The 27,101-nt window shown below is 31.1% G+C and overlaps 5 protein-coding genes across 10 annotated transcripts; 3 read left to right on the top strand and 2 right to left on the bottom strand.

Annotated features, from left to right (window-relative positions):
• Positions 1–1,252: 1,252 nt before the first annotated feature.
• On the top strand, positions 1,253–5,053 carry LOC100793957 (phosphatidylinositol N-acetylglucosaminyltransferase subunit P). 3 transcript variants are annotated; one of them, XM_003542894.5, is made up of 6 exons: positions 1,253–1,589; positions 2,659–2,731; positions 3,441–3,652; positions 3,851–3,923; positions 4,360–4,478; positions 4,762–5,053. In XM_003542894.5, exons 3-6 carry the CDS (start codon positions 3,466–3,468, stop codon positions 4,884–4,886), a joined length of 504 nt encoding a protein of 167 aa, XP_003542942.1. In that variant the 5' UTR covers positions 1,253–1,589; positions 2,659–2,731; positions 3,441–3,465; the 3' UTR covers positions 4,887–5,053. The 3 variants fall into 3 exon arrangements, with proteins under 3 accessions (XP_003542942.1, XP_006594508.1, XP_006594507.1); XM_006594445.4 differs by having other exon boundaries at positions 1,255–1,589; positions 2,991–3,652; XM_006594444.4 differs by having other exon boundaries at positions 1,263–1,589; positions 3,458–3,652.
• Positions 5,054–6,720: 1,667 nt separating this feature from the next.
• LOC100793428 (uncharacterized) lies at positions 6,721–11,100 on the top strand. Of its 4 annotated transcripts, none has more exons than XM_003542893.5 (8): positions 6,721–6,931; positions 7,013–7,053; positions 7,117–7,180; positions 7,606–7,794; positions 8,456–8,527; positions 10,357–10,535; positions 10,625–10,743; positions 10,918–11,100. In XM_003542893.5, the coding sequence occupies exons 1-7, from the start codon at positions 6,785–6,787 to the stop codon at positions 10,740–10,742; spliced, it is 810 nt and encodes a 269-aa protein (XP_003542941.1). In that variant the 5' UTR covers positions 6,721–6,784; the 3' UTR covers position 10,743; positions 10,918–11,100. The 4 variants fall into 4 exon arrangements, with proteins under 4 accessions (XP_003542941.1, XP_040864228.1, XP_006594505.1 ...); XM_041008294.1 differs by having other exon boundaries at positions 6,731–6,931; positions 7,117–7,175; positions 7,727–7,794; XM_006594442.3 differs by having other exon boundaries at positions 6,731–6,931; positions 7,117–7,175; positions 7,682–7,794.
• An 874-nt stretch (positions 11,101–11,974) lies between these two features.
• On the top strand, positions 11,975–12,598 carry LOC100792908 (uncharacterized). Its single transcript, XM_003542892.5, has one exon. It carries the CDS (start codon positions 12,097–12,099, stop codon positions 12,418–12,420), a length of 324 nt encoding a protein of 107 aa, XP_003542940.1. The 5' UTR covers positions 11,975–12,096; the 3' UTR covers positions 12,421–12,598.
• A 607-nt stretch (positions 12,599–13,205) lies between these two features.
• Positions 13,206–17,497, bottom strand: LOC100787248 (protease Do-like 5, chloroplastic). Its single transcript, XM_003541619.4, has 8 exons — positions 17,198–17,497; positions 16,909–17,058; positions 16,185–16,247; positions 15,936–16,025; positions 15,246–15,368; positions 15,039–15,126; positions 14,151–14,225; positions 13,206–13,555 (listed from the first exon to the last, which is right to left on the bottom strand). The coding sequence occupies exons 1-8, from the start codon at positions 17,414–17,416 to the stop codon at positions 13,449–13,451; spliced, it is 915 nt and encodes a 304-aa protein (XP_003541667.1). The 5' UTR covers positions 17,417–17,497; the 3' UTR covers positions 13,206–13,448.
• Positions 17,498–18,674: 1,177 nt separating this feature from the next.
• LOC100792379 (uncharacterized) lies at positions 18,675–19,662 on the bottom strand. The gene has a single exon (NM_001253032.3). The coding sequence runs from the start codon at positions 19,573–19,575 to the stop codon at positions 18,802–18,804; it is 774 nt and encodes a 257-aa protein (NP_001239961.1). The 5' UTR covers positions 19,576–19,662; the 3' UTR covers positions 18,675–18,801.
• Positions 19,663–27,101: the final 7,439 nt, after the last annotated feature.

Genomic DNA, 27,101 nt, shown 5'->3' with positions numbered 1-27,101 from the left:
AATACTGAAAATGTATTTTCAAAAAAAAAATATTTTTAAATTTGCTTAAAATTATATTTCTTGTCATCACTTTTCATTTTATTCAAAATAAAATTTTTGATTTTAACTGAAATATTTTCACTGAAAATAAAAATAGAAATCTAATCAAACACATTTATATTATCATTCCAAGGATCATGCAGAGACAAAGGTTGTTTAGTATCCTATTGGGATAAACTTACATTTACATCCTCCCTAAAGGTGTTTGAAGAAAAACTAGGAACAGAATCTTAAAAACAAACATCTGATGATAAGTGTAAATCATTTTGAACAAAACAATCTGCTAAACTGTTTGCATCACGCCTAATATGCAGTAAAACAAAATTCTGGAAATTTTCTTTCACTTTCCAAATCTCCTTCTTCATCTGATAATAAAGATTTCATTAGAATAATAATAATAATTTAATTATAGGATTTACTCTTATACGAAATTAACACCTCTCATTAACGACAAAATTTTATCTTGACATAATGATGGACTAGACTTTAACGAGGAAAAGTTGCTTTGACCGAGTTTGGATTTTCTCCTATTTATGAATTCAAGTTCGGATTTGGGGATGTAACTCTCTGGCCTGCCTCTGTCCTTGTCATTGTTACTTTTTTACACACTGATTTAATAATTAAATCATTTGAATTATAATAATAATTAAATAACATACTTAAAATTATATACTTAACTAAAAATACTATTCATTAAAAAAACTAAAAATATTATTTAATTCATACTTTTTTATTATTTTCATCATTTATTATTTGAATTAAAATATAATTAATAACTTGGAAGATGTTGGATATTAAAATTATAAGCATGCCTATTTTAAATTGGAATCCAAACCCGTCTCATTTTTACAGAGACGAAAAATTAGAGAATTAAACTCATCCATTTTCATTCTTAAATTTTAATGTTCATGAGTGTATGTTAAGATTTTTTTCCTAATGTTTACTTTAGCCAAAATTTTAATTATAATATAATCTATATATTTAAAAATATTTATTTATTATAAAATTTGGTTATATAAAATAAGCATGTATTTAGTGCATTACTCATACTAAAATTCTAATTATCTAAAAAGTAAAAACAAACATTTATCTACCGAAACTAAAATACTACTAGTAATCAAAATAAATTCCAAAACTCAATTAAAAAAATTTTTAAATATCAAGTAAAAACCAAAAAAATATTCATAAAAAAACTAAAATGGGTGAAAAAAGGAATTGCATAAATTAAATGAAAAATTTAAAGCCGTAAGCCCCTGAACTCGGAATTTTACCCACATCAAATTAAATGTACCTAACTCTAATCCCTAATCCTAATTTTCTTCCTAAATTCTAACACCCCGTCGTAAATCCTAGTTTCAATTGTATGATCGCAATAATTCTGAGTCAGGGCTTCAAGCACCGTGTGGCTTCGTCTTCCCGGCATCGCGGTGTTCTTCGCAGTGCTGTCAAATCGCGTTTTTCACAATGTTGTAGCTCCAATCGTGTTTACCACACTTCGCAATTGCAGGTTGTTAATTACAGAAGATAGGAATTGTGCATTCTTTTTTGCTGTAAGTTTTCCTTCTCCTCTATCTGTTACTTAATCAGCAATCCAAGAGTATTTCTTTATTGCTTGGTCTACGACTAATCGATGCTTCTAATTGATAGAAGTGGCATTGCGTGGTGTTCAGCTCAGTCATATTGATTGAGTTAATGGAGTTCTTGTAGTAATTTATTGGCAGAGAGAATATTATAACATACACAGATAAATAATTTTTATAATTGGTTCCAATGGTGTAAGGCTTGCCTAATGGGAACTTCCCCACTTTTATGCTATCACTGTGTTTTACGACTTCTATGGCTTGTAATGAATCCAATGACAAAATTAGTTTAAGAAATCCTTTAATATGCTTGTTCTTTAAAAAAAAAAATATATAGAAATGGTTAACTTTTATTAGTTTTGATTGTTAAATTGTGGTTTGTCTTTTGTCTCATAGACTAATAGGACATTCTCTCCATACTCTGTCTTTATAACTGTCAAGAAAGCTTGATTCAGAACTGAAGGAAAATTCTAAATTTTAACATGATTTTGTTTGGTCATTATTTGTGCTTTGGTGACTGGTTGGAAACAGCCTCTTTGCATATGCAAGGGTAAGGCTGTGTACAATGATCTTCCCCCATACCATCACATAGTGAGGATCCTTTTTAGCACCGGGGTATGTTAGTTTTTGTTTGGTCATTGTTTGTTGTTTCCCTTTATATATATTCTAGAAATTGAAAGGAGATCATTTGAATCATAGTTTTAAAGTTACAGACAGTACAATGGTCGTGAGCGATAAGAAAATAGTGTATAGTTATAGATAGAGGGACATGGCCTTTTGGTATTTAGAGAAAATAAATTGTCATATAGCTCAAAAGCAATGACCTGCACACCAATTTTAAAAGTACCATAATTTTGGACTTACTGTGTTATTACAGACAGCAAATACACGATAATTTCTCGTTAAGTCCCAATTAAGTGATAACATTGGCACTAGCATCAAGTGTGTACAGGAGTGATTTACATATTGCATATGTAGCCTACTTTTGTGTAGGAGAAATCAGAATTCAACTAATAATGATTGTCACATTTCATTGCAGGAATTTTGGGCCAAGGTTGCTAGTCTTAGCAGGACTATCTAAAGCTTAAGCTTTTGACCAAAGCCTTTTCCTGGTAATTCTTGGTTGTTGATTAAATTGTCCTGGCTCCTTATGTATCTCATAAAATATTTCATTATGTTTTCGGATGTTTGTTTTCTGCTTGATATATGGTAATATCATCCGTTCTTGACCTTGTTATTGATTAATTTTTTTACTGGGGTTTGTTCTTTTACATTGTTTGTTTTGCTTGCTTAACAATTTGCATGTGTAATGTGTTGTTGAGTTTTTGGTTTAAGTGTTTAACATGTTAACATAGATAAGTGGGGCAATAGGTGGGCTGTACAGGATCCAAGCTCTGAATCTTATATGTTCCCTCAGCAACTTTAGGTAGTGGATATGAGCATCCGGAATCATATCCAGCGAGGTCCCAGCAAGCTTAGTAATGGGCTATACACCTTATTAGGACCTTCCATCCACTTACTTCAACAATCTGCAACTCTATATTCACTGATTACTTAAGACTAAAGCCATGAAGATAAGTATTGCCAGCAATGTGTGTTTTAAAGATAGCTATAAGTTGATCCTTAATGCTCTCGCTGCTTTTTTTCAATATGCTGGGATTATTTTTCTTATTGTTAATTCTGATTTTCTGTTCAGTGATGTATGCACCCATTTCTATGTCTAAAAGTGTGTTAGGGAATGTAGGTAGTGGTACCTGTTATGGTTGAATTTGATATTTAAAACAAACATAATTTGCATTATTCTTGAGCATTTGTTAATAGGTTAACTGTAATTGAAGGATGTAACATGGAAAGTCCCCACTCTGTGAACAGTCCAAGAAGAACCCTCAGCCTATCGAAAAAGCAGAGGGCAACTGTATCCTTTTTTGACCCCGATGACATAACCTCTGGCTTTGGATTGTCTGGCGATCATGGCCCTAAGCCTTCTGAAGTTTATGGTTTTGTAGGTTCTATTACCACTGTTGTTGCTACAGGTCTTTTTCCCTCCTATCCTGCTCTTCACAATTTTAACTCTTTCTGTCTAACCTACTGATAAATGACTTTCAATGTGCAATATTATATGTGATGATCATATGGGATTTGTGACTTTTAGTTACCCACCAAGTTTGATGTGATATGCTCATATGCAATTTGTGACTCTTACTAAATTTTCATTTCTCCTTTGCGAATAGTTATTTTCTTGGTATGGGCATATGCTCCAGAATCATGGCTACAATCTGTTGGCATCTCTTACTATCCTAGCAGGTTAGACAGCTCCACTCCCGTTATTTGAAGCTTTGGCAAGTATCAAAAGTAATTATTTGGGTGCACTAAACAAGTTGAGGAAACTCTGAAGTCTGAAGTGAGAAATTCTGGAGTGTTAATTTTAAGGTTTACGAATGTAAAATTCAGTTAAGGTGCATGGAACAAGGGTATCAGGCTTGCCAATTTAGCTGTTAAGTGAAGTAGGGCTTTTGGGGAAGGGTTTTAGGGTAGTAACCCCAACTTCCTTCAGAGGTCTTAATAACGAAAAATATATGGAAAAAGGATTTGAAATCAACTGTGTATATAAAAAGTGTAAAAATTTCTCGTTAGCTTTTAGTTTTCCAGATGTTGGACTGGGGAATGCAGCTCTCATATATAGGAAAAGATGATTGATTCAACTTTTTGTGACAAAAATAAACAACTTTTGGGCTTTCAGATATTGGGCTCTAGCAGTACCAACTTATGTGATGGTGACCATTGTATTGGTGCTGGGATTCTACATTGGCCTTAACTTCATTTCAACACCTTCCCCTGCATCTTTAAACACTGTTTTCGGTGAGTTTGATGCCAAACTTTTTATTGACATAGGTGTGATTAATTTTGATTACTACATTACTGCCTAAGTTTTTTGCACATGGGAATATATTGGACCATTTATTTTTCTGCACAAAAAATCTTGTGACTCAAGTCCTTTTCACACGAGTAAAGTCATTTGACAATGGAGAATTTTATTTGGATTTTTCTTTTCTTGAGGCCATGCTATCAGTTGGGATTCAAAATTCAATGCATGCTTTTGTTGAAGTTTTCTGATAACTGATATGGACATCTCTTTGATCAGATGAATTCAGTAGGGATCCTTTAAGTCTCGAGTGTTCTCTAGAAGAAGATGAGAAACCCATCGAGCCCATTTCAGATATTGGTATTGGCAGAATCAATGATATCATGTTCAATAATGCAACCTAACAATTACAAATCTCCAATGATGGGTGGGAATTGCTGCCAAACAAGTGCTGCTTATTTGGGCTCTTGTACTAGAGGTTATCTCTATTAGACGTGAAATTGATTTAGTGAAAGAATGATTTGATTCCATCTTACTTTATAATTTTTTTAATGCCAATTTCTTTGCTCCAGCTATTTAATGCTTTATGTCTCTGCTTATTTCAGTAACTTTGAACCTTGCTACTTCATGAATGGTGGTCAAGAGTTCTATTTAAGGAAACAACCTCTGTTTCTGAGAGTAAGATCATGTATCTTACTCTTAGCCACTGTAGTTGTCTTGTGCACATGATCACCCTTCATGGAGATAAGCTTGGGTTGGGATAACTCTCTCAAGTACTGTTGTGCTCCTCAGCCATTAATATTAACATATGGATAAATTTTCCTTTTATCTACTTCGGATAATGAATTATCAGGCCACGATCATAATCATTTATTGAGCCTTATATATTTGACTTGACAGAGCGTCTTGTTACTTGCATATAGGGGTGTTCAAGAGTTTCACAATGTTTGATTTAATACATATTATTTTCTTTTTATATGAATTTTTTAAAATATGTTTGATTTAAAAGAGATAAAATTTTACATATTTTTATTGTAGAAGATTTAACTTATTAATAAGTTTCATAAATTGTTATTAACAATTTTTTAAATATAATTTTAATGAAATAATATTTTAATAAAAATTTCAAAAATTGAATCGAATCAAATATCAAAGGTTTGGTTTGATTGAAATTTTATTTTAAATGAAACATATATATATTTTAAGTTTGCCTCAGAGTGACTTTTATCAAATGGAACCGTCAACACTCCTACATGCATATATGTCATATGAGATTGAGTAGTCGACATTTTGATTACTCGCTTGTCTTGGAATAATGGAATATTTTTATGAAGCTTTCCAGCTAATATGATATTAATTATTTATCATACTATAAAATCATTATTTTAACAATGATAAACACATTATAAAATAACAACAATAAAGTGCTAAAAAAACAACAATAATACCGAAAATAAACCAGTTTTGTATTAAATTAAATTTAGGTTAAGAACATGCAAGATGCAACTATGCATACAAGATTGTAAACGGGAAAACCAACCTTTATTATTATATTTTTCGGTTCAAAAAGATCTTAACCAAGAAAGAAAACATAAATTGGCAAGAAATTCAAGTTTTTACTTATTTCAATAAGATCAATCAGATAAATAGAAATTCTTTTATAAGTATTTTAAACCTGAAGACTTTTTCCTGTACTAGAAATCTAGAATATAACCCCCTTCTCTTAAAATTTATGTACTAAGAAGAATATAACAAAAGAGTTTAATATATATACACTTGTCAATTAACTATAATTTTTATATTAATTTTAAAAATAATTATTATAAAAATTAACACTTATGATAGATGTTAATTTGTAATCATGTGATAGTAATTTTTTTAAGTGCAGGTATTATTTATTGATAGAAAAATGCTTTCACATTTAATTAAAAGTGGAGACTTAGATTTAAAACATAAAAGTTAACAACAACAATATTATTATAAAATTGTCTATATATGTATTGTTATATTTTTTTTTTATCTTTAGTAATTAAACTCAAATATAAAGGAAGAAAGTTATCTTTAAGTTGTTTAATCAACTGATTCAGATTTTTAATGTTTTCCTTATAGTATTGTTATGATAATTCGAAGAAATGAAATATGTTGAATAATATATATTTTTTCAAAATGGAAAAAAATTAAACTTTATTAGTTTCAGTGTTTAATAAAAACAATTGACAAACATAAAAAAATAAAAATTGTAATTTTGAGTTGGGTTTAATTTAACATGGAGCTGCAATAAGTCGGAGAGAGGCAGATAGAAATGGAAGCGGTGAAGATGGTAGGTTTGAGGCGACTGATACGACAGCGTTCAAGTCTCAGAGACTCCTTAGCCGAGAAGGTCCATAGTCCAGTTCCCTCGCAGCATTTGGCACGCCTCACCCCCAAACGCTTCTTCGATCTTCATCAGGTTTTTCATTCGCTTTTTCTTTTTATTCCTTCCTGTTAGATTAGATTACTAGTTTTAATGAGACTTCATTTTTCTTTGCAGCTTGGAAATAAGGAAGCAATTGAGAAGGAGCGCGCTCGACTGTAAGTTCATTTTTCCGTTGGTGTGGTTTTTTGGGGGGTTTTGTAATGATAGGGTTTGTGCAGTGCAGATGAAATGACTAGGGGATACTTCGCTGATATGGCTGAGTTCAAAAAGCATGCTGGTAAGGTAATAATGTATTGCAACTATACTTGTAATATTGCTTTTACTTTACTTTTCTGTTAATTAATGCCAAACAACTCTTTGATAGCATGTGATCAGCTGGAATGTGTTGAAACTCGTTCCTGAGAAATCAATAATATAGGTTTTCTCCTGCATAATTCAGGTTTCTACATTCCAATTATTCATAAGCTAAAACTAACTTCCGAACTCCGTAACTCTCAGTTTTAGCTGAATTTTTGCTAATTTGGTTTTTTCAAGCTTGCTTAGAACTGTACTTATCTGCTAGGCTAGGCTAGCTGTATATTGTTTGGATCAACATATATTTATTTATCTAATAAGGAAGGGAGTGGTTGACTCTTTAGTAGAAACATGTCTTGGGTGTACCAGCTAAAAAAGTAAAAATATGACAGATTTACCTGTGATTTCTGTAGATTGCTGTAGCTAATAAATTGATAATACCAGCAATGGTAGCCACAAAGTTTCCTGATTTTGAAGTCAGCTTCACAGATGGTAAAACAATGAAGCTTCCTATCCGTGTTTCTGATCGTGCAGTTGATTCTGATAAATCGTCTGTCCCCAAGGCATCTTTGGTTTGTCTTTCATTTCGAGCAAGCTCCCAGGTAACGAATCACAGTAGTCTTTTGGAAAGATGATTTTTGTCTGCAGTCTATTTCATTCTGTGCTCATCTAAATGCAACCAACACCAATCATATATGGCTTATATTGTATTTGGTTTACTCCCTTTCCACTTTCCAAGGCACGTTAAACTCCAATCTGAGTCTCACAGGTCATTGGCGTTCAACGTGTATTCAAACACAACCTTAAATGGTTGACACATTTGATGGTAGTAGCATTTGTTGCAGTCTTACTATTCTATTTGAAAGCTGAACCGTTTCTACTATTTGATATCCATGTGAAGGGAATTTAAATGTCATTGGAGAAAACAAAGTAATGGCAAGAAGAAAAGAATAGAGTAGAAGATATTGAAAAATGCAAAGATACTTTATTTTATTCTTACCAGGCTAAGTTTGCAATTCAGCCTAATCAATCCTGTTTTTTATGGCAAATCTCATATATTGCTGCAATCATGGCATGACATTCTGTAAAGAGTTTGAAACCCTAAGAAGTGCATTTGACACCTTTTAATTGGATTACAATTGATAAAGGAACTTGACATTGTGTTCATTGTATTGTTTGGTATGTTTGTTGGTAATCATCTTTTTGTTTGATTTTGGCTTACTGTAGCTATAGTAAATTCCTTTCTATATATATCCTTCACAGGAAATGATCAATTCTTGGAGTGTGCCTTTTACTGAAGCATTTAGAAAATCAAATGATGTTCATTTATATCAGGTAATTATCTGTTTGTTTCAGATTTTATGCATTTCCTTGTCATTGACCATGACATATTAATCAGCTATTTATGACAGCACATAGCTGTAATATCCCTCCCTAAATGTTTAGCTTCCTGCTTTGGAATTTCTGAAGAAAAAGATGATGAGTGATGCATTTGGCATTTTATGTGTTTATCATATGGTATTGACAGTATTTATAACAATACTTAGAAGGTTATCTTGGAGTTTGAAAACTACCACTTGATGTTGTCAAGTTTTTCCATTTTGTGCTACTATTTATCTAGGCCACAAATCATTGGCTTAGCTTGTTAAAGAGAGGTTCTCTATCAATCACTTCCTCCATTGGCCCTAGATCCTAGAGGAGACCACTTTCTGGGCTTTTCATTGAAAAACCACATATAAATACCAGGGAAAGAAAACTCAAGAAGTTATTGCCAAAGTTATCATTAGTGCTGTATAATGGTGGAGGTTGGAGTGGTGTGGAGCAGCCTCTGGAGTCTGGCCATCATTGTAGACCTGTACCTGAGTTTGTCATGTAGCAAGGATCGTGGCTGCAAATTGCAGCCTCTATCCAGGAAAATCATGACCATCTTTGCCACTATGATTGACAGAGGGAAATTTCCCTCTTTACCCCTGTTTTTGTGTGAGGCTGAAACTACTTTTTGGGATTTTGGTCTTCATTTGAAACATAGGACGTTGGGCACAAGATTCAGTGTTTCTGTCTCTCGGACAAACACAAGAAAGACCAAAGAGCAGCACAAGTGTTTCCACCGAATACGCTTCTGTTCTTCTGCCCTATTCTTTCCCTAACACAACTTTGTTCTCTGAGACTGTTATGGTCTTTCACTCCATACTCCAACAGCTCTATTTGTTCTCTATTCAATACAGGTCTTTAATTTAATCTTTGTTCTCTTTTCTGCACTTCTACCCCTTTTTTTGTGTTTTATGTTTTTTTTTCCTTTTTCTTTTTGAACATATATATGTGTAGTGTAAATTATTTAATTTACATCTGAAAACTTTAACAACCATCCTGTGACTCACTATGGAATTGGATTTGGATTTTGATTTGGATTTGAGCCTTAGAACTGTACTTGGACCCTTCCAATTCCTATTATCTTGTTTGGTGTATGGTGTGTACATTAGAATTGGAATTCCATTTTTTTTAATTCCATGGAACTGAAAAACTGGTGTATAATTCCAATATTTAATTCCTATCTTATTCCCTAAGAATTCCAAGTATCAAAACTAAGTTAAAATCAATATTTCATATTTTAATGTTCATTATCATTGTCTCTAGCTAACACTAGAAACCATTCATTGCAATTGACATACTCTGACAATCATTGCTGTGGACAATAATTGTCACTGCCAATGACCACCAACTAGTACCACTGATTGCTTCCGCCTTGAGGTGCTATCTGGTCACCATCTCCATTGGCATCCTTTAATCAAATTCCAATTTAATTTGGATTGTATTTCTATTTTTCACTTCTCTGTCCCCACAACAACAACAACAACAACCACGCCTTATCCCACTAGGTGGGGTCGGCTACATGGATCAACTTCCGCCATAATGTTCTATCAAGTACCATACTTCTATCCAAATCATTAAGTTTTCACTTCTCTGTCCCCAAACATAAAAATTATGATTCTTGATCAAATCCAATCCCAAGAAAATTAGAATTAAAATTAGAATTTCAAATTGTAATTCAAATATTATTATCTAAACTGACCCTTACTGAATGATCAGCTACAATTTTTATTTTTTTTGATTCGTAGCTACAAATTTTCAATGAAGTTATATTAATATATTGTATTTTCTATCAGGTATCATTTATAGATTCGTGGCTTTTATGTCGGGCTCCTATAAAACGTTTGCTTCTCTGGACAATGAAGAAACCTAGTCATCATGAAAGCAAGGATACACTTCAGCAGCAGATAGTGTATTCATTTGGTGACCACTATTATTTCAGAAAAGAACTCAGGATATTGAATCTCCTTACAGGGTTATAAGCTTTTTCTTATTCAATTCATTTTTAACCAATGAAATTATTGGTTATGAAAAATGCTGTTTTTTAACATTTCAACCTCACAGGTATATCTTTCTACTTGATAATTTTGGTAGAGTAAGATGGCAAGGCTTTGGATCGGCGACACAAGATGAACTATCTTCTCTTCTTTCTTGTACATCACTTCTTCTTGATCAGAAATGAGGTAAGAGCTAGATTTATCTGTTTTGATGACTCATGCATAATGCATTGCTTCAGTTAAGTAAAATTATTCTTGAATCATTTCCCCCCCACTCCCGATCCCTATTTGTTCTATTTTATTTATTTATTTATCCTCTTTCTTTATGCGAGTGCTTACAATGATATTCTCTATTTGCAGATATTTTGGGCTATGATAGACATGGATGAGATTATGCAGTTTTAACTAATAACACATTTCTGGAGTTACTATTTTGTGGGGACTAAAAATTGTAACCCAAGGAAGAACCCGAGTGAGGACTCGTAGAATATTGTTTCCCCCCAAGATTTTTTGGTATATTTATCTTTTCTTTTTAATCATAAATTGAAATTCGTTCAAATAAAAGCACATGGAAAGTTACAAATTTAAGAAAATAGATTTATTCAAGAAGGAAGATGATAAATTATTAAATGTTTCTTAATTGAATATACCGATTATACACCTTGTCAAGAGCAAGACCGAACAATGACCTTCCCAAGAGAAAATATGATCTACAGGGAAGAAATTGTCAGAGCTGAAACGGAAAAATAGCGCTGCCTCATTCCAGCTCCCAAACCCAAAGGGTACATGCTAATCTTCCTTACAAGATCGAAACATTACACCGTATCCTCTTTTATGCACAGTTTTTTTTTGCTAGTCAAAGAGAATTATATTGATAAACCAGACTGCACACAAGAGGTGATGCAGCTAGAGAACAGAAACATAATACAAGGAGTTAATTTATGCACAAAGCTTGACATAACTTGTCCAAGACCTACTCGCAAAAGCTTACACGGGTGAAGACTCAACGTTGGTTTTATGCCTTTAACTTTTTTTTTAATTTGTCAAAAACACTAAACAATTTCTTTTACTTTCTTATGAGATTTGGAAAGAAGATAAAAATATGTTTTATTTTTAGAAGGATCAAATTAATAAAAAAATTTATGATGATAAAAATAATATTTTTTAAATTTTACATAACTCTAAACATATTTTATCCTTGTTATTATTTGGCTTTGTTAATTTTATATATTGAGAGAAAAATATTAAAAAAACATTTCTGTATAAAAAATACTATTCTAAATTTATCATAAGATTAATTACTACATTAAATTGTTTAGAAAAATATATTTATGTCATTTTACACATATTGTTTTCTTTATTTTATTTTATCCTTTACACAATTAAATAAAAAAAGGAAATTGCAATATGTAGATTTATTTTTTTGTTGAACCATCAGGAATGCGAACAGAGACATAGTTAGGTTAGAGCGGTGAATAGGTGCGGTTAGTTTGGGTGTAGAAAAGCGAGTGAATACATACAATACATCGGCGCAGTGAGATGGAAGAAGAAGGTGTTCCGGTGGAAGGTTCTTCAGGTACGGTGAGTCGGGCACGGAAGCTTCTGTTTCGGCGAATGCTGGTGGGGATCAAAGACGGAAGGTTCTTCTTGGGCTCCTTCTACTGCATCGACAAGCAAGGCAACATCATTCTCCAGGACGCCGTCGAATATCGCAGCACGCGCCAATCTTCGCCTTCTCCCATGGAACAGAGGTGCCTCGGCCTTATTCTCATTCCTTCCTCTTGCCGCACCTCTTGTCACGTCGATTGCGCTATCCACGAACAGTTATCTCTCCTTTCGCTGAATCAAACACCACCGCACTAGCCAGGGTTTTACTGTGCCCCTTCAATTGCTTATATATGTTACTGAAAATTACGTACGCTGGTTGGTTCTATATGTTTTTCTTTCTTGCTTTGTTCCTCCTTCTAATTGATGTGTAATTGAGATGCTGAAATGAATTGGATTTATCAGTTCCATGTGAGTAGGAACTGGTGAATTTGAATTTCCTTGTGTGTGCTCTATCTTCTTCGCTAAATTTCCTGATTCTATTTTTTTTGTTTTTTTTTTTGCCGTAATCAAGTTCATAGAGTACCTGTTACATTTCTAATTTCTAGTAGCCAATAAACACAAGGTTATTCGGTCATCTTATGCTGGATAACACTAGAAAGTAACGGGTACAGAATAAGAATAATCATCAGTTTATAAAATCATTTTATATTGAGACTACGTAGCTCTTCAGCAGCCAATTTCTCAAGTGTATCATAATTAGGATTCGATTGGCCACTTCCATAAGGTCAAGTATGTAAAGACTTCATATGGTATGAATTCTAGTGTTTTCTTTGAAGACATCAATGCAGCACTTTTCAATTTGATGAATATCATCAGACTGTTACTTCACATTATTTTCAGATGTTAGTCCTCAAATACTAAATAGAAGGATACTTTCAAAAAGAGGGAAAAAAAACCCACTTAATTTTTTATTTTTTTTTTGCTTAATAACCCGGTTGCTTTAGGGATATACTTATTTTTTTTTATTAGGTGAATCAAATGCTGATTTGCTGAATGATTTGGCTCACTTTATCACAAATTTAAATACACAACACATGCGGTTTAATAATTCCGAAAACTAGGTGCCTTTGTGGTCTCTATTTTTTTTATTCCCGTCAAAGAAAATAAGCATTGTTGTGAAATCAAGTTAAAAGTTTTTGGCTAAAATTACACATTTTTAGAAAGTTTCTCAAGTGTACAACTTAGGATATTCGTTTCAGCTAGAATAGACATGGTATTTCATGTGCAACTTGAATGTAAAAAGGATATTCAAAGTTTGAGTTTATAGAATGTAACAAGAAAAATCAAAACCTATTACTATAAGGTGTTCCGTAGACAATGAGGTATGGTACAGTTCTGACAACTGTGTCGATGGGAATTGCAAAGTTGACACCTGATGACACCCCAGTCCCTGAAATGCATCAAAATGAGCAAAAGACATTATTGAAGTTAATAATCTAGCAGTCCAAATTATTCTAATTTAGCTTTGATAATGCTGGTGAAAGTAAGAGGAACAGTAATTGGATTTTTTTCTTTAGGTTAAAGTATTTGAAATTTAATGTGCATCCATATTCGACAGAACCCCGTTGTTAGTAGGTTCAGTGGATTACATAGCTTCCAAAGAAACATAATGAATCTTTGATACACAACGTAGATTGAGCCGATGTACATAAGAAATAGAATAGAAGGGAAAAAAAATCTCATAATTTATTAGTGATTACCCCTTTAGAAAATAACAGAAAAAGTAAAAGGTGATGATGAATCTGAGTTCGTGACCTTACTCAGCACCCTTTTCTATGGAGGAAGGTCATCTCAATTTTCTAGAATTAAATTGTGTTGATATGATGTACAACAGAGTTTTGCAACATAAATGATGCAGAGGAAGTAATAGTAAGACAGAATTTCCTGACTAATTTGGATTATAAGTATGAGTCTCTTATTCCCTCTAATAGAATATGTTATGGAAGTGTATTCATAAAAATAAAAAGGGAATGACATCTTATTACCTTTCTTAGTGAAGGTAGCTGTGTTTACTCCAACAACATGGCCATACGAGTCAATCAATGGTCCACCTGAATTTCCTGTTCACATTCGTACACATATAAGATCATATACCTACACAGTCTTGTGAGAATGCAAGTTAGGAAAATACTAAATCCAAAATCATTTGGAGATTCCTAAGAAATGTAAACAAACAATGTTATTTCAAAATTGGCACTTCAGTGAACAGCAAAGTCATGATTTATGTATGACATTTTGACAGAAACATGATTAGATCTACTGATTTCTATTAACTAAAATGGTCTAACCAAGATTATTTTCAAGACATGATACCTATTTCCCTCATTTAGGTAAAATGAAATGAAGTGAATCTGACAGGTTTGATCTCACCAGGCAGTGTCTTTGCCAGGAATGATGCAGCCATCTAGACTAGATGTAGAGATAATTGGCTGGCATTGTGGATGTCCATGTCATATTTTTGCCAACATACTATATTTTCTCGTGTAGATTTCTACAAATTAACCTATAACCATTGTGTAATAAAATCAATTTTGTTGCAGCTGCTATGGTGCCTCTAAAATGAATTTAGCTTAACTGGTGAAATCGCATCAACAGCAGATAATACATGGACAAACCATATTTTAACAGGTGAAATGTTAATATTACCTAGTCTAAATCAATTCCCAAAAAGTTGTAGAGTACAGTTGAAAAGGTAGAAGTGATCATTTTTGTTAATGTGCGATTAGTCAGGGTATTTGTTAATGTGCGATTAGTCAGGGTACAGACTATGGTTTCCCCACATTATTATAGTTCTTTAATTTTTCTTAAAGGAGGAACAAATATTTGGGGTTGAAGTCCAAACATAATGAACCTCAATTAAGAGTATAGCTTACCTGCATTAATTGCTGCATCAGTTTGAATAGCTCCTCTAATGGCCCCTCCATTTGGTGAAGGTATCTCGCGGCCTAAACCACTGACCACCTGCATAGTTTTCCCATCAAATTATACAACTATCTTACATGATTGGATAGAGTTCATAGCAGATTCAGTGTTTTCTCATCAAATCCTACCATGTTAAGATACAAATTATTAAAAATTACCCCTGTTGTGAGAGTATTCTCGTATCCATAAGGATTCCCAATGGCAAAGCAACTCTGGCCAACACGTAAATCGTTAGACTGACCAAGAACAACTGGCTTTATTTCATATCCATCAACATCAACCTGCAAATAGAACACGTGTTATGCATTTCTGACAGCGGCCTATAGCAAAAGAAAAATGCAGAAGTTAAATGTAACATAGATTACCTTGTATTAAATGTAACACACTATTTTATTAGTTGAAATTTATTAGAAATCACAAAAAAATTGAGGGTCCTATATCTTATTTAATAAACCTCTCGTTTTTAATAAATTTTAACTAATAGTAGAGAATGTGTTAGAAATATTGTGTTAAAGAGTATGTTGCTATCACTCCTTTTAAGACAGTTAAATTATATGCTTAGGCAACTTGCCAAACTTGACTACACAAGGCACTATGGTGGACAACAGTTTAAAAAAAAATGCTGGTGTTTAAGTACCAAATGGAGGATGTGTCATGATAATGGATTGAAAGAGGAAAAGGGAAGGATGTATTTATGGGGGAGAGCATAGAGAAGATCTTGCAGAAGTGGCAGAGAAATCATATAGTTAAAACATATATGTCCTAACTCCTAAGTCCTAACATAGCTTTTAACACATGTTCTGAAAAGGAATAAAACGGAGAAAAAAGAAGAGGATTGGAATGTGTACCTTCAGAACAGCTAGATCATACGCTGGATCAAACCCAATTATCTTCCCTTCCCTGTCAAAGCTATTCCCTTTGGCATCAACTAGGAACACCTGTAGACAGTAGTATGAACGTGCGATACTATTACTACCCACATAAATGCTAATAAGACTAAATGATGGAAAAATGTGGGAAAACAGAATCATATTTTTCCCATCTAAAATATTATAAAAATTAAGGAGTTTAACGGAATTAACAGCATAAGGGAAAACCTTACAACGTTGTAAACCACTTGTGTCAGTAGCCAGTTTAGCAACAACATGATAATTGGTAACCTGTCCACCAGCAAAAACACATGACTACTATGAACTATTGATAACCTGTGCAATCAAAGACAATATCTATAGCATGCGACTATGCGAGAGTCTACAATTCCTTATTAAGATATCATGTCAAACTATGCATACATGTATTATTCACCGTCAAATTATTTTGATAATGATAAAAGGAATTTCAAACTCAATGAAACAGCATACCATTGTGACATTTTGCAACTTGCAAGTAATAATTTGTCCTATAAGCTACTCCCTCTGTTCTCATTGATAAGAAGAAGAAAAAACTATTTTACCCCATTAAGAAAATTAGTTAATTTAATTAAATTGTGCCAATCCCAATTAAAAAACAAACTTTTTTTCTAAACTACTCTTCATTGGAACTTGATATCAAGCATGGACCCCTTAGAAATGAAGGGTATTTTGAAGGTAGTCTTGTTAAATGAGTCAAAAGTAATTGAGATTTGCTTATTTAGAACAAAAAAACATTGAATTTTTTTGCTTATAAAAGAAAACAAAGGGAGTAACTATCTTCATAAATTTAAAACAAAAAACGCTCCACCATACAAGACTGACAAGAGTAAAATAAGATAAACAAGTAGAATAAAATCTAAGTGGGGCGAACAAAATCCACATTCTGATTTAATCATTTAACTTTTCTTACTATGTGACCAAATTTATCCCAAATGAAGCCCGAGCCAGTGCCTTCCACTTTTGCATCTTCATCATCATTCAACATGGCTCCCTTAGAAGAGGACTTGGGAACTTTGGTCAATTCAAGGTCTTTAATGAAAACAACCGACAGTGAAGCATCCTGCGATAAATCCCAAGTTCAATAAAAAAAGAACAAAAGGAAAGAAAGAAAAAAAAAAGAATCACCATTTGATAATGTTACTGAACAAATATAGGTATAAAACATGAGCATTTAACCAAAGAGTGTGTTAGTATTTAACCTGAAAGAGTTGCACAAGGTGGTCTTCTTGTTGCTGAAGCTCATCATGATCATTTGGCAGCTGCTGTGCAAGTGTGGGTGGTGTTGAGTTGAGAAGAACGAGGCTGGAACCAAAGATTGTGGCTCGACGCGTCGTAACAGAGGGAAAGCTCTTCGTTGAGGAAGGAGTAGTTGGCAATGGAAGTGGAAAGAGGTTGTTTTGGAGAGAAAACAGTGCCATGTATCAGAGACACGAGATACGATAAGAAAATTCCCTGGGATTTCTCGATTCCAATTTCCAGCTACTTTTATTTTCATTTGTCTATACTGCATTTTATCTCTATATATTTGTAACTAATAACAAAAAATAAATATTCACATAAATTATCTATATAAATAGAAATAAATACAATCTTTTGTTATATTTTTTTTAATAAGTGAAAGGTTTAAATAAGTTTTTGGTTTTTATAAGATGGATTTATTTTTTATTTTAGTTCTTTTAAAAAATTGTTTTGATTTTAGTCTTTTAAAGATTATTTTTTTATTCCTTGTTGTAAAAAAACAGGGTTATTTTGCATGTTAGTATTTTCACTCCTGTAATTTTTAAATTAGTGGGAAAATATAAGAATACTAAGTTTAAAACTTAAAGAAGTGTGAATACTAGCTTGCATAAATGAGACTATTGGCATGCACATGATGATAATTTTGTAATTAGGTCTGTGAATCATTTTCATTTATAAATAAGTCTCTGAATTATTATTTTTTTGAATTAGGTTCCTTAATTTGTAACATTTATTCTTAGTTAGGTCCAATAGAGATTAAAAAAAATACAAGTTAAAAAATTCAATTAAAAAAAGAAAACAAGTTCAGGAATATAACTAAAACATTGATAAAAGTTTATAGACCCACAAAATAATTAAACTAAAAAAAGTATATTAAAGAATAAGTTTCTAACATCAACTTATCACCTATTAATTGAGTCAAATGAAAATAGCCTAAAATAATGGGTCAACATTGTTTTAACTTTTTTAGTCTTGCAAGACAGTAATAACCTTTTTTTTAATGGCAATACATATTAACAAGTCCTAATTAAAGCCGTCTCACAGTGTACATGGTACATGCAAATCTTAATTGTTGGTTCAACCGTTGCTTTCACCTTTTACACGAATGCACAATAAAGATGCTCACCAATACAGATTAAGGCCCACAAAACTTCAATCAATAATAATTTCTGAATATGATATTATATGTTAATATATTGCTGATTTGGCACAATTCCAATAACAAATATCGATCTGTGTGGTCACAATTCGATCGCTGTAAATAGAAGGTTTATCAATTATCAGTTTTATTCTCCATTTTTCTGCTAATAACTTTTTTAGGCTATATATTTAATACAAAAAATGATAAAAGGAATGGTGATGGGAAGAAATTAAAGGTGTACACATTCCAAAGTAAATAGACGATACGAATATGTAAATACTACTTATATATCATAAGAGAAAATATAAGACTAGGCTATTCAACATATATATAAAACAAGTACAGAAGATACAAGACAAAATTTTTGGAATATTATAGTCTATAGATTCTAAAACTTGGTAGATCTTCTAATTTTGATAGACATTAATTTCTAGTTGCTTGAGATCTAAATTTCTGAATAAAGTCCTCTATCCTCCTATTAAGATCCTCATTTGACATCATAGAAAACTCATTTTCTTCTTCAACAACATTTGCTTCTACCTTCTTAGTCTCTGACCTTTGCACCTTGTTCACCCTCTCCTCACTCACCACATGCTTGGCTCTATTGGGTCTATCAGATTTACTTCGCCGGTAAATTCTAGTAGGCACTGCTTTGATCTCCTCAAATTTTTCACTGCCATCATCTACTTGCAAGTGAAGTGTTGGCTTTTTCTCATTGGAGCACTCACTAGGTTTATTAGGTTGATTGAGTACTGTCACAATTCCAAGTACACGTTCTGGGATGATATCTTGATCAGAAATAGTTTCTTTCTTTTTCTCTATCAGCTCACTACCTTGCTCTTGTTTGGGATAAATGCATTCTTTATCAAATTGTTCATGATCATATTTGGGCACGTATGATGACGAGACACAGTTTCTTGCTTGACTATGTTGCACATACTCTTCATAGAGATCTTGTTTATGTTTGTTTGAAGAGGATGCTCCATAGTCAGCAGCAATGATGAGAATGAGGGTATTGGACATGAAAAACCAAAAGATGTTGTTGTTGAGGAGAGAATAGGGAGATAGGTTGAAGGTATAGAAGACACATATGTAGATGAAAAGGGAAAAAATAGAGGCAAAGAAGGATAGACTTTTGGCTTTAGGGGTATAATCTTTTGGTTTGTAATCTTCCTCTAGATATAGTGGTTTGGCCATGCAGGAGTGTAGGGAAGTGACAGGAGTGAGTGTGTGAATCTTGTGCTGAGGCTTATTCTAGAGTGTTTATAAATTGAGGTTTGGTGGGAGTTCAAATGAGAAGTGTAGAACTTATATATATAATGTTTTAGAGTCATGATTAAGTATCAAATGATTGATCCCCTACAAATACAAATATACCCTCCTCTCGATCATTTGAATGATGATCCAATAAAATATCGAACAAAAATGTGCCAGCTAATTTGGCGAATAATTTAACCTATGTGTTTGAGTTGAATATTGGCTTCATCTGTATTTGTTGACAACTTGATAAACATGAATTATCTTATTAATGATCTTAGTTCTGTTAACTAGACAAATATACGTACGCACTAAATTCACGGAGAGCTGAATATGATTATTGATAGGGTGTTTATGTCGGTCAAATTTAAAATTTAATCTAATTAAATTTGATTAGTTTGGTTTGATTTGATTTTTATAATTTTTTTAAAATTTAATTTAACTAAATCTATTCATGAACGGTTTGATTCGATTCAGATCAACAAATTATTCATTTAAATTTATTTATTTTTCTTAAAATTACTATTTTATATCATATTTCATTCAAATACTCAATACAATTAACACAATATTATTAAATATCTAAAAGTAATAAAATTGATTGATTTAATATCATTAACATAATATTCTAAAATAGACTAATATAAATTAAAATAAAATATTCTTCAACGAGATTTACTATAATAGTTTTAATCACAACTATTTTCTAAACTAATTTATTGCAATAAACCTTGTTGCAATCAAATTTGTTGAAACAAATAAATAAAATATGATCTATTAATATTATAAACATGACAGAAAAAAATAAATATGAATAAAGATAAAACAAATAACAATGCACCTGAAATTAATACTTTAAGAAAATTCAGTACTAGTAGTCCCAACACTTCGAGTAATAATATTAGTAGTATTTAAAGTCAAACCAAATAACTCTAAAAATTTTGATCAGTTTGATTTGATTTTGATCAGATTTATAAATCTAAATACATGATCTAATCCGTATATGAACGGTTTTGATTAGTTCAATTTGGTTTTGACCCAAATACATCAATGATTCAACTCAAACGATTTGAATCGATTTAAGTCAATTCAGGTTCGTGAGTGAACCATATCCATAAACACTCCTAATTATTCAACTATATTTAAATATAAAACTTAATGTATTCACCTTTTGGTACAATTGGCATGATATCTGTAGAGTAGATACGAATATTTGAGTTTAACTATCAAAATGGCTATGATGTACCTTTTGGTCTCTAGTTTTAGGTATTTCGGCTCAGTTTTCTCTCAATTATTTTACATGATAGCTATGCAAACTAAAATTTATTATGCATGAAAATGAAAAGAAATTTGGATACAAGGGGAAGCCAAAATATCGTAACGTCATGCATGATAAGTTAGCATTGATTGTTCAAACGCATAGCAAAGTGTCCGCAAATCAAGTGTTCGTATTCAGCGATTATCAGGTTTGTTTGATAAATAATTAATTTAATAATTCCTCAAAAACATTCAATAAAGCCGAAAAGTTATTTTTATAAGTTATTAAGTTGAGATTAAGTTGCTTGTTTCATAAGGATTGTAAATGGTCTTTATTTATCCCTTTGACCCTTTCCGACCATTAGAGTAAACAGAAGCCTTTATGATGAGCATGCACTATATATAGCTTGAGGAATTCTCTAGAATAATGTATACATGGAAGATTGATGAGCGTATATATTTGTATTTCATTATATAATTCGTTCATATCATATCTATTTGTCTATTATGGAATTCTCTTTGATATTTATTTTCTATTTACATTAAGATTTATAATATGACGACTTTCGTGTGTAGACTTATATGCAAATCTACAGATTGAGCAAGATGCCTGAAAGGCAATTTTTTAAAAAAGATTTGGCGTTACCATCTTAAAAAAATTATTAGAAAGATCTCAGTTAGCCATCTCTTGGCACACCTCGTGTTAAGTTTTTGGTTACAATTATCAATGATAATCTTTTTTTGTCTATTAAAAACATTTTAAAAAGTTATTTACAACTTTTTCTCCTTAGTATTTCCATATGCTTCCATAGTTGTTTGGATCATTTTTGCAATTAATGAGGATTGAATCTAGCTTACGAACTTTAAATTTAAATTAATTAATATGGTTTAATAAGAAAATAACCATCCAATACAACTCAATTAATGATATGTTAAAAATATAGAAATATATTCCCGGTATAATTGTATTACTAGTAACTAGCCGTGATGAAAGTGAAACTAACATATGATTGAACCAAATGTCTGAACGTGTGTGAATATAATAACCCAAATAGACACTTGTGCGATGAAACGAAATTTTAAGATTCATATGAATGATGAATAGGATGACTAGTTATAGATGCTGTCTAGCTAGGTGTATCTTTATCCGCAGGATTGTTGAATTAAAACAAATAAACAAAAACCAAAAGCCAAGCAATCATTTACCAAAGTCTGCGTAACTCTTGCTGAACTTGGGCAATATAATGGTTTTTGTGGGTCCTTTCCAACAACTACTTTCGTTTGTATAAGATTCGAAGCTTAACACATGTAGCATGAAACCTTAAAATGACCAACATGTGGCAAACCCTCCTTGAGCAGCCGCTAGGGTTTGGGTCCCAATGCAATTGACTTAGTCATTTATCGTGTATGGCAAACAACTTTGCTTGATGAGTTTAAATATAGTTACATCCAACACCAAGATATTAGATTGTGTGGCACGCATATTTTTATTTAAAATTAATTCCAAAAACCATTGGAAAATAAAGGTTCATCAATTTATATATAGCTCGTGTGTTTAATGTTTTTTATACTTCTGCTTTGGTGCTGCTTTTGAAAATCACTACTAGATCTTTTGGACTGATCTGTGATAAACTTGGTTGTCATGTTAATTTATTTACCATAATAGTATAATGTTAGGGAACAAGAATTCGTGGGATACAACTTTGGAAAAAAAAAAAAAAAAGCGCTGTCATTTTAGAATTGGTTAATTATATCTTTCTTCGCGTGATCAAATCATCAAAAAGATTGTGCATTAATTATAAAACTATGCTTAACCGAATTTTGTAGTAACTAGAGGAACACATCTTGGACAGGGAGATAAAGATAGGGTTTCGTCTGTTTCATTAGGTTTAGTCTATTATATCACTGAAAGGGAGGCCATGATTTTGGGTTTGCCTCTCTCTCTATATATGATGGACCTCTGCTCAAGTTCATTAACATGTATTTTTTAAAATTAAAGAATATCAAAATCATATAAAAATGAAATTGATTAGATTTGATTCACAAATAAATTATTGTGTTTAAAATTTAATTAAAAATTATTTTAAAATCATTTTTGTCTTTAAAAGCTAGAAAATTGTGACAAAAAAAGAGAAAGCTAGCTAAATTTGAAGGTTTCATGTTGGCTAGGCTCAAAACTATTTATTATTTCATTATATTAATTCAAATTAACCTATAATATATATTTTTAAAAAGTATAAGTAAATATTGAATACAATATTACACAACAAGTATATGATTTATTTAAAATTTAGTGTGTAGTCATCTAATAATATCAAATATATTTTGTAATTAGATTTTAAAAATATTGAAATATTTGTATAATAATGATGTTATAATATTAATAATTTTTAATTTTTTTTATAGTTATATATAGTATTAAAAAACATTCTTATTTTCTTAATTTATAAAAAATTTAATATAAAAACAAAATGTTTTATTTAACAAAAATATGAGTATAATGGGTTTGGAGTTTAATATTTAAGTACTCATTGACTAAAGATACTAAAGTTTCTATTTCCAAGAGTATAAGGATAAATCTTTTCTGAAACTAAAGTATGAATACGTGTGTTGTATACTTTTTTCATTCCATTATAATAATTTTCTAAGAGAAAAAAATATCTTAAAAGAATTTTTTTTTATTTTTTAATATAATATTAATTATTTTTCATTTATATTTCTTATAATATTAATAATAGACAATAAAATTTATACATATATTAATGATTATATAAGATTAATTTTATAAAATTATTATTATTTATTTATTTATTATTTTTTTATCTTTATAAAATAAGTTAGGATGACAATTACTTTGTAACTAATTTTTTTACTAAGATGAAGAGAGTCAAGAGACCCTAATGGTCACATCATTAAGGCTTTTAACAAATAATTAAAACTCGACCACTAATGAATGTCATAATTTTTTATCATAAGACAGTTAATTGCTTAATTACCTGTTCTCACACGCGCGCATATATATATATATATATATATATATATATATATATATATATATATCACCAGGTTCAATATAATTGCTTACGTGTTTTGTTCATGATAATTCATAAGTACTGTTAAATGAACACATAATAAAATAGATCTCCCTGTATATATGATTTGTAAGTTAAGATTATATTGGATGTGAGAATAGAGTGAAGAAGGGACGGGTTTTGTCCTCCTCCTTACCTCCCCGAACCCACCATTATCTTATCTGCATCTTGTCCCATTCCATTGGGGTTAGGAAAACTTGTCTTGTCCTCCTTCTTAGTTTTTTTATTTATTTATCAGCAAATGAAAAACATCATTAAGACGGATACAAGATGTACCTCATTTCTTACAAATACAAAACAAAATGAAACCAATGTAGACCCCAGAAAGAATCCTACAAATGGTTAGTTAATTAATATATATTTAGAGACCTGCGAAATATAAAATAACCACCCATATCATATCCCCTCCCACCATACCCTACGATCCCATGCCCAGCACTAAGTCATATACCTTCAACTCCCCACGATCTAGCTTCAGAAGATATCCGCACCAACCAGAGGGCACATTAAGTTCATGATCAATTATTACTCCGTAGTAATAAGTATTATTGTTATAATTTAATTATAGTTAAAACGAGTTCTTTTATAACTCACACACATACTTAATCAATTTAGCTGAATTCATTGATGGAACGCGAATTTAATTGGTTTAAGATTTGATATGCATTATTTTAAAATTATCATGTTACTTGTTTATTGTTTAATCTCATCTAATACTAATCTCCTTGGTATTGAAATAAGGTCAAGCTAGGTATCAAAACGGGTAACTCACTATAGCATGGAATGATTAGAAATTTAAACCTGTTTGGTTTTAGAATTTGTTGTTATTATTTATTTCTGTTTTCATAAATAATAAAAAATATTTTTTTACTTTATTTTCATGCATTCATTGTTTCTTATTTATATAAATATTTGAATATAGAAAATGATTAGACATAATTGATAGATAACATTATCTATCTAATCATGACTTTCGATGGAGAAATACTTAGTTCATAAAAAAAGAAAATGAATTGAAAATAAGAAAAAAAATTGTATTTATTTATTAAAAAATAAAGACAAAAAACATTCTAATCTAAAATATCTTTTCTTTCTTAATAAATTTTAGAACCACTCCTACTGAGTTTAACTATCTTGTCACTTAAGACGAGAATTTAATTCCTAAAACAATAGTAATATTATCTTAGGAATTTGCCTAAAATATAAATATGATATCCATATAATATCCTCATCACTCGATTCCATGCATATATAATGGGCTTGAAGGGATCCTCTTGCCTTATCAGTTATCAGCATTAATTACCAGCTGATTCATATGACAGTCAAAAGTGGAAGGATGTAATAGAAAGAGGGAGAGGTTTAATATTCATCATAGTTGTACCTGTTTAGAATAAGATTAGTGTCTATTATGATCTTAAAAAAAAAAAAAAACTAGAGTAAAGAGTTGGATAAAATCTTGTGGATTTAGAATCTGTATTTTATAAGAGTGCTGAAACACTTGTGATAAAAACCTATCTTCAGCATCCCGCTAGTAACCAATTTCCAAAAAATGATCAAATAGCGTGTAAATTGTTCATTGAATATCATATTTCGTTTTTTTTTATATAATTAATGTCATTCAGGTTAAATCCGTGTGTGCCTAGATTGATCCCACCTCTTCGTATTTCTTTTTTGGAATTGCCCGAGCTACATGGTCCTTGAGAGTGTAATGTAATTTCGAGTAGTCAAATGATTCGATCGTCAAATAATATCCCATTTTATTAATTTTCTTTAGAATGGAGGTGCATGAAGGTGAATTTAAGCATGAATTATTTTGAAAGTGACTCTCTCAATGTGCATGGACTATGCAAATATTATTGAGTATAAAAGGTTTACCAAGTTTTCATTATTTGTTTTAAATCCTTTTGTGTATTTTTTTTAATGTTAAATGTCATATACCATCAATTTAGAATATGGTCCTACTAAAATTTGCAACGGTGGCCTTCCACGTGGATGGTGAAAAAGCTCAGTCTCCTTTTTTTATAGAATAAATATTTAATTTAATTTGATCTATGAAAAATAAATACTAAAGACATTCTAATCTTTAAAAAACTTTAATCACTTGTTTACTTAAAATTATAAATAGAAACGGAATGTTAACCAAATTGGGTTGATCCTTTGAAGTCACGTGTTCTCTGTATCTCGTCGTGGGAGTAATGTGACTCACGGTTGGAGGAGGGGACAAAGTGGTTCTTAGTCTTGGGCCAATATCCATCATACATTACAGCCCATCCCGCACTAATCGTTTTGAGTGGGAATGCAATTATGCTAACTTATTTTAGGATGTTTTTTTCGCCACTTCTCATGTTGCTCTCCAAATGTTCATTCTAGAAGCAATGTTAAAAATGCAGGAAATAATTGAGAGTGCATAAAACAACTGTCCTTATTTTAATATAAAGTTTCATATTCCTAAAACTATTATAGGATGCATACATATGTGTTTGGCAATAGATTTAATTTTAAAAAATAATCTTTTTAATTCCAGTAATTTTTTTTTAAAAAAATATAGTTTAGTCTCTCCGCCTTAAAGCCCGCTCTCTAAACGTTGTCAAAATGAATATTTTAAAAAGAAAATACACATATTACAACGTGTTTAGCAACAATAATACAAAATCAAAGAGGATTATCTTTTAAGAGATTGCAATTCTTTAGTTAAGTAACCAAAATCTTTAATTGCGTTTGGATAGAATGACTAAAATAAACTTTATTTAAACTACAGATACTAAAAACTCAATTTTAGGACATATTAGCTAATTGTAGAATATCTCTTTCCACTATTCAAAACTCAAGTGAGTTTAGTTAGGAGAGAATTTAATTTTGTTGCTCATAACCTTACAAGAGCATCAAAATTTCATGTTAGCTCTCATTATATTCCAACATGTGTACAAACTATTATCTTGAATGAAATGACATAAATTTTCTTTTTTTATAAAAAAAATTAATTTTATATTTAAAGGATAAAAATAAATTAACTTATCTTAAAAAACTAAAAATATATTTAAGCCAATAAATTAATACAATGATACTGCTACTAAATGTTATTTGCGAATTTGATTATTTGAATTTTGAATGTTATAC

Source organism: Glycine max, chromosome 13 (genome assembly GCF_000004515.6).
Source record: "Glycine max cultivar Williams 82 chromosome 13, Glycine_max_v4.0, whole genome shotgun sequence".
Lineage (NCBI taxonomy): Eukaryota > Viridiplantae > Streptophyta > Magnoliopsida > Fabales > Fabaceae > Glycine > Glycine max.
The sequence above is the reverse complement of the archived record's forward strand: the minus strand, read 5'-3'. Positions and strand labels throughout refer to the sequence as shown.

What these genes read in the sequence shown, in the direction of transcription:
- LOC100793957 (XM_003542894.5), top strand. Translation starts at nt 3,466, where the DNA reads ATGGAAAGTCCCCACTCTGTGAACAGTCCAAGAAGAACCCTCAGCCTA. An exon ending in ATCTCTTACTATCCTAGCAG is followed by an intron (nt 3,924 to 4,359) that starts GTTAGACAGCTC and finishes TTGGGCTTTCAG; the next exon opens with ATATTGGGCTCTAGCAGTAC. An exon ending in ATCTTTAAACACTGTTTTCG is followed by an intron (nt 4,479 to 4,761) that starts GTGAGTTTGATG and finishes CTCTTTGATCAG; the next exon opens with ATGAATTCAGTAGGGATCCT.
- LOC100793428 (XM_003542893.5), top strand. Translation starts at nt 6,785, where the DNA reads ATGGAAGCGGTGAAGATGGTAGGTTTGAGGCGACTGATACGACAGCGT. An exon ending in TCAAAAAGCATGCTGGTAAG is followed by an intron (nt 7,181 to 7,605) that starts GTAATAATGTAT and finishes TGATTTCTGTAG; the next exon opens with ATTGCTGTAGCTAATAAATT. An exon ending in ATGATGTTCATTTATATCAG is followed by an intron (nt 8,528 to 10,356) that starts GTAATTATCTGT and finishes ATTTTCTATCAG; the next exon opens with GTATCATTTATAGATTCGTG.
- LOC100792908 (XM_003542892.5), top strand. Translation starts at nt 12,097, where the DNA reads ATGGAAGAAGAAGGTGTTCCGGTGGAAGGTTCTTCAGGTACGGTGAGT.
- LOC100787248 (XM_003541619.4), bottom strand. Translation starts at nt 17,416, where the DNA reads ATGGCACTGTTTTCTCTCCAAAACAACCTCTTTCCACTTCCATTGCCA. An exon ending in GGGATAAATTTGGTCACATA is followed by an intron (nt 16,248 to 16,908) that starts GTAAGAAAAGTT and finishes GCTGGTGGACAG; the next exon opens with GTTACCAATTATCATGTTGT. An exon ending in GTGGTTTACAACGTTGTAAG is followed by an intron (nt 16,026 to 16,184) that starts GTTTTCCCTTAT and finishes TACTGTCTACAG; the next exon opens with GTGTTCCTAGTTGATGCCAA.
- LOC100792379 (NM_001253032.3), bottom strand. Translation starts at nt 19,575, where the DNA reads ATGGCCAAACCACTATATCTAGAGGAAGATTACAAACCAAAAGATTAT.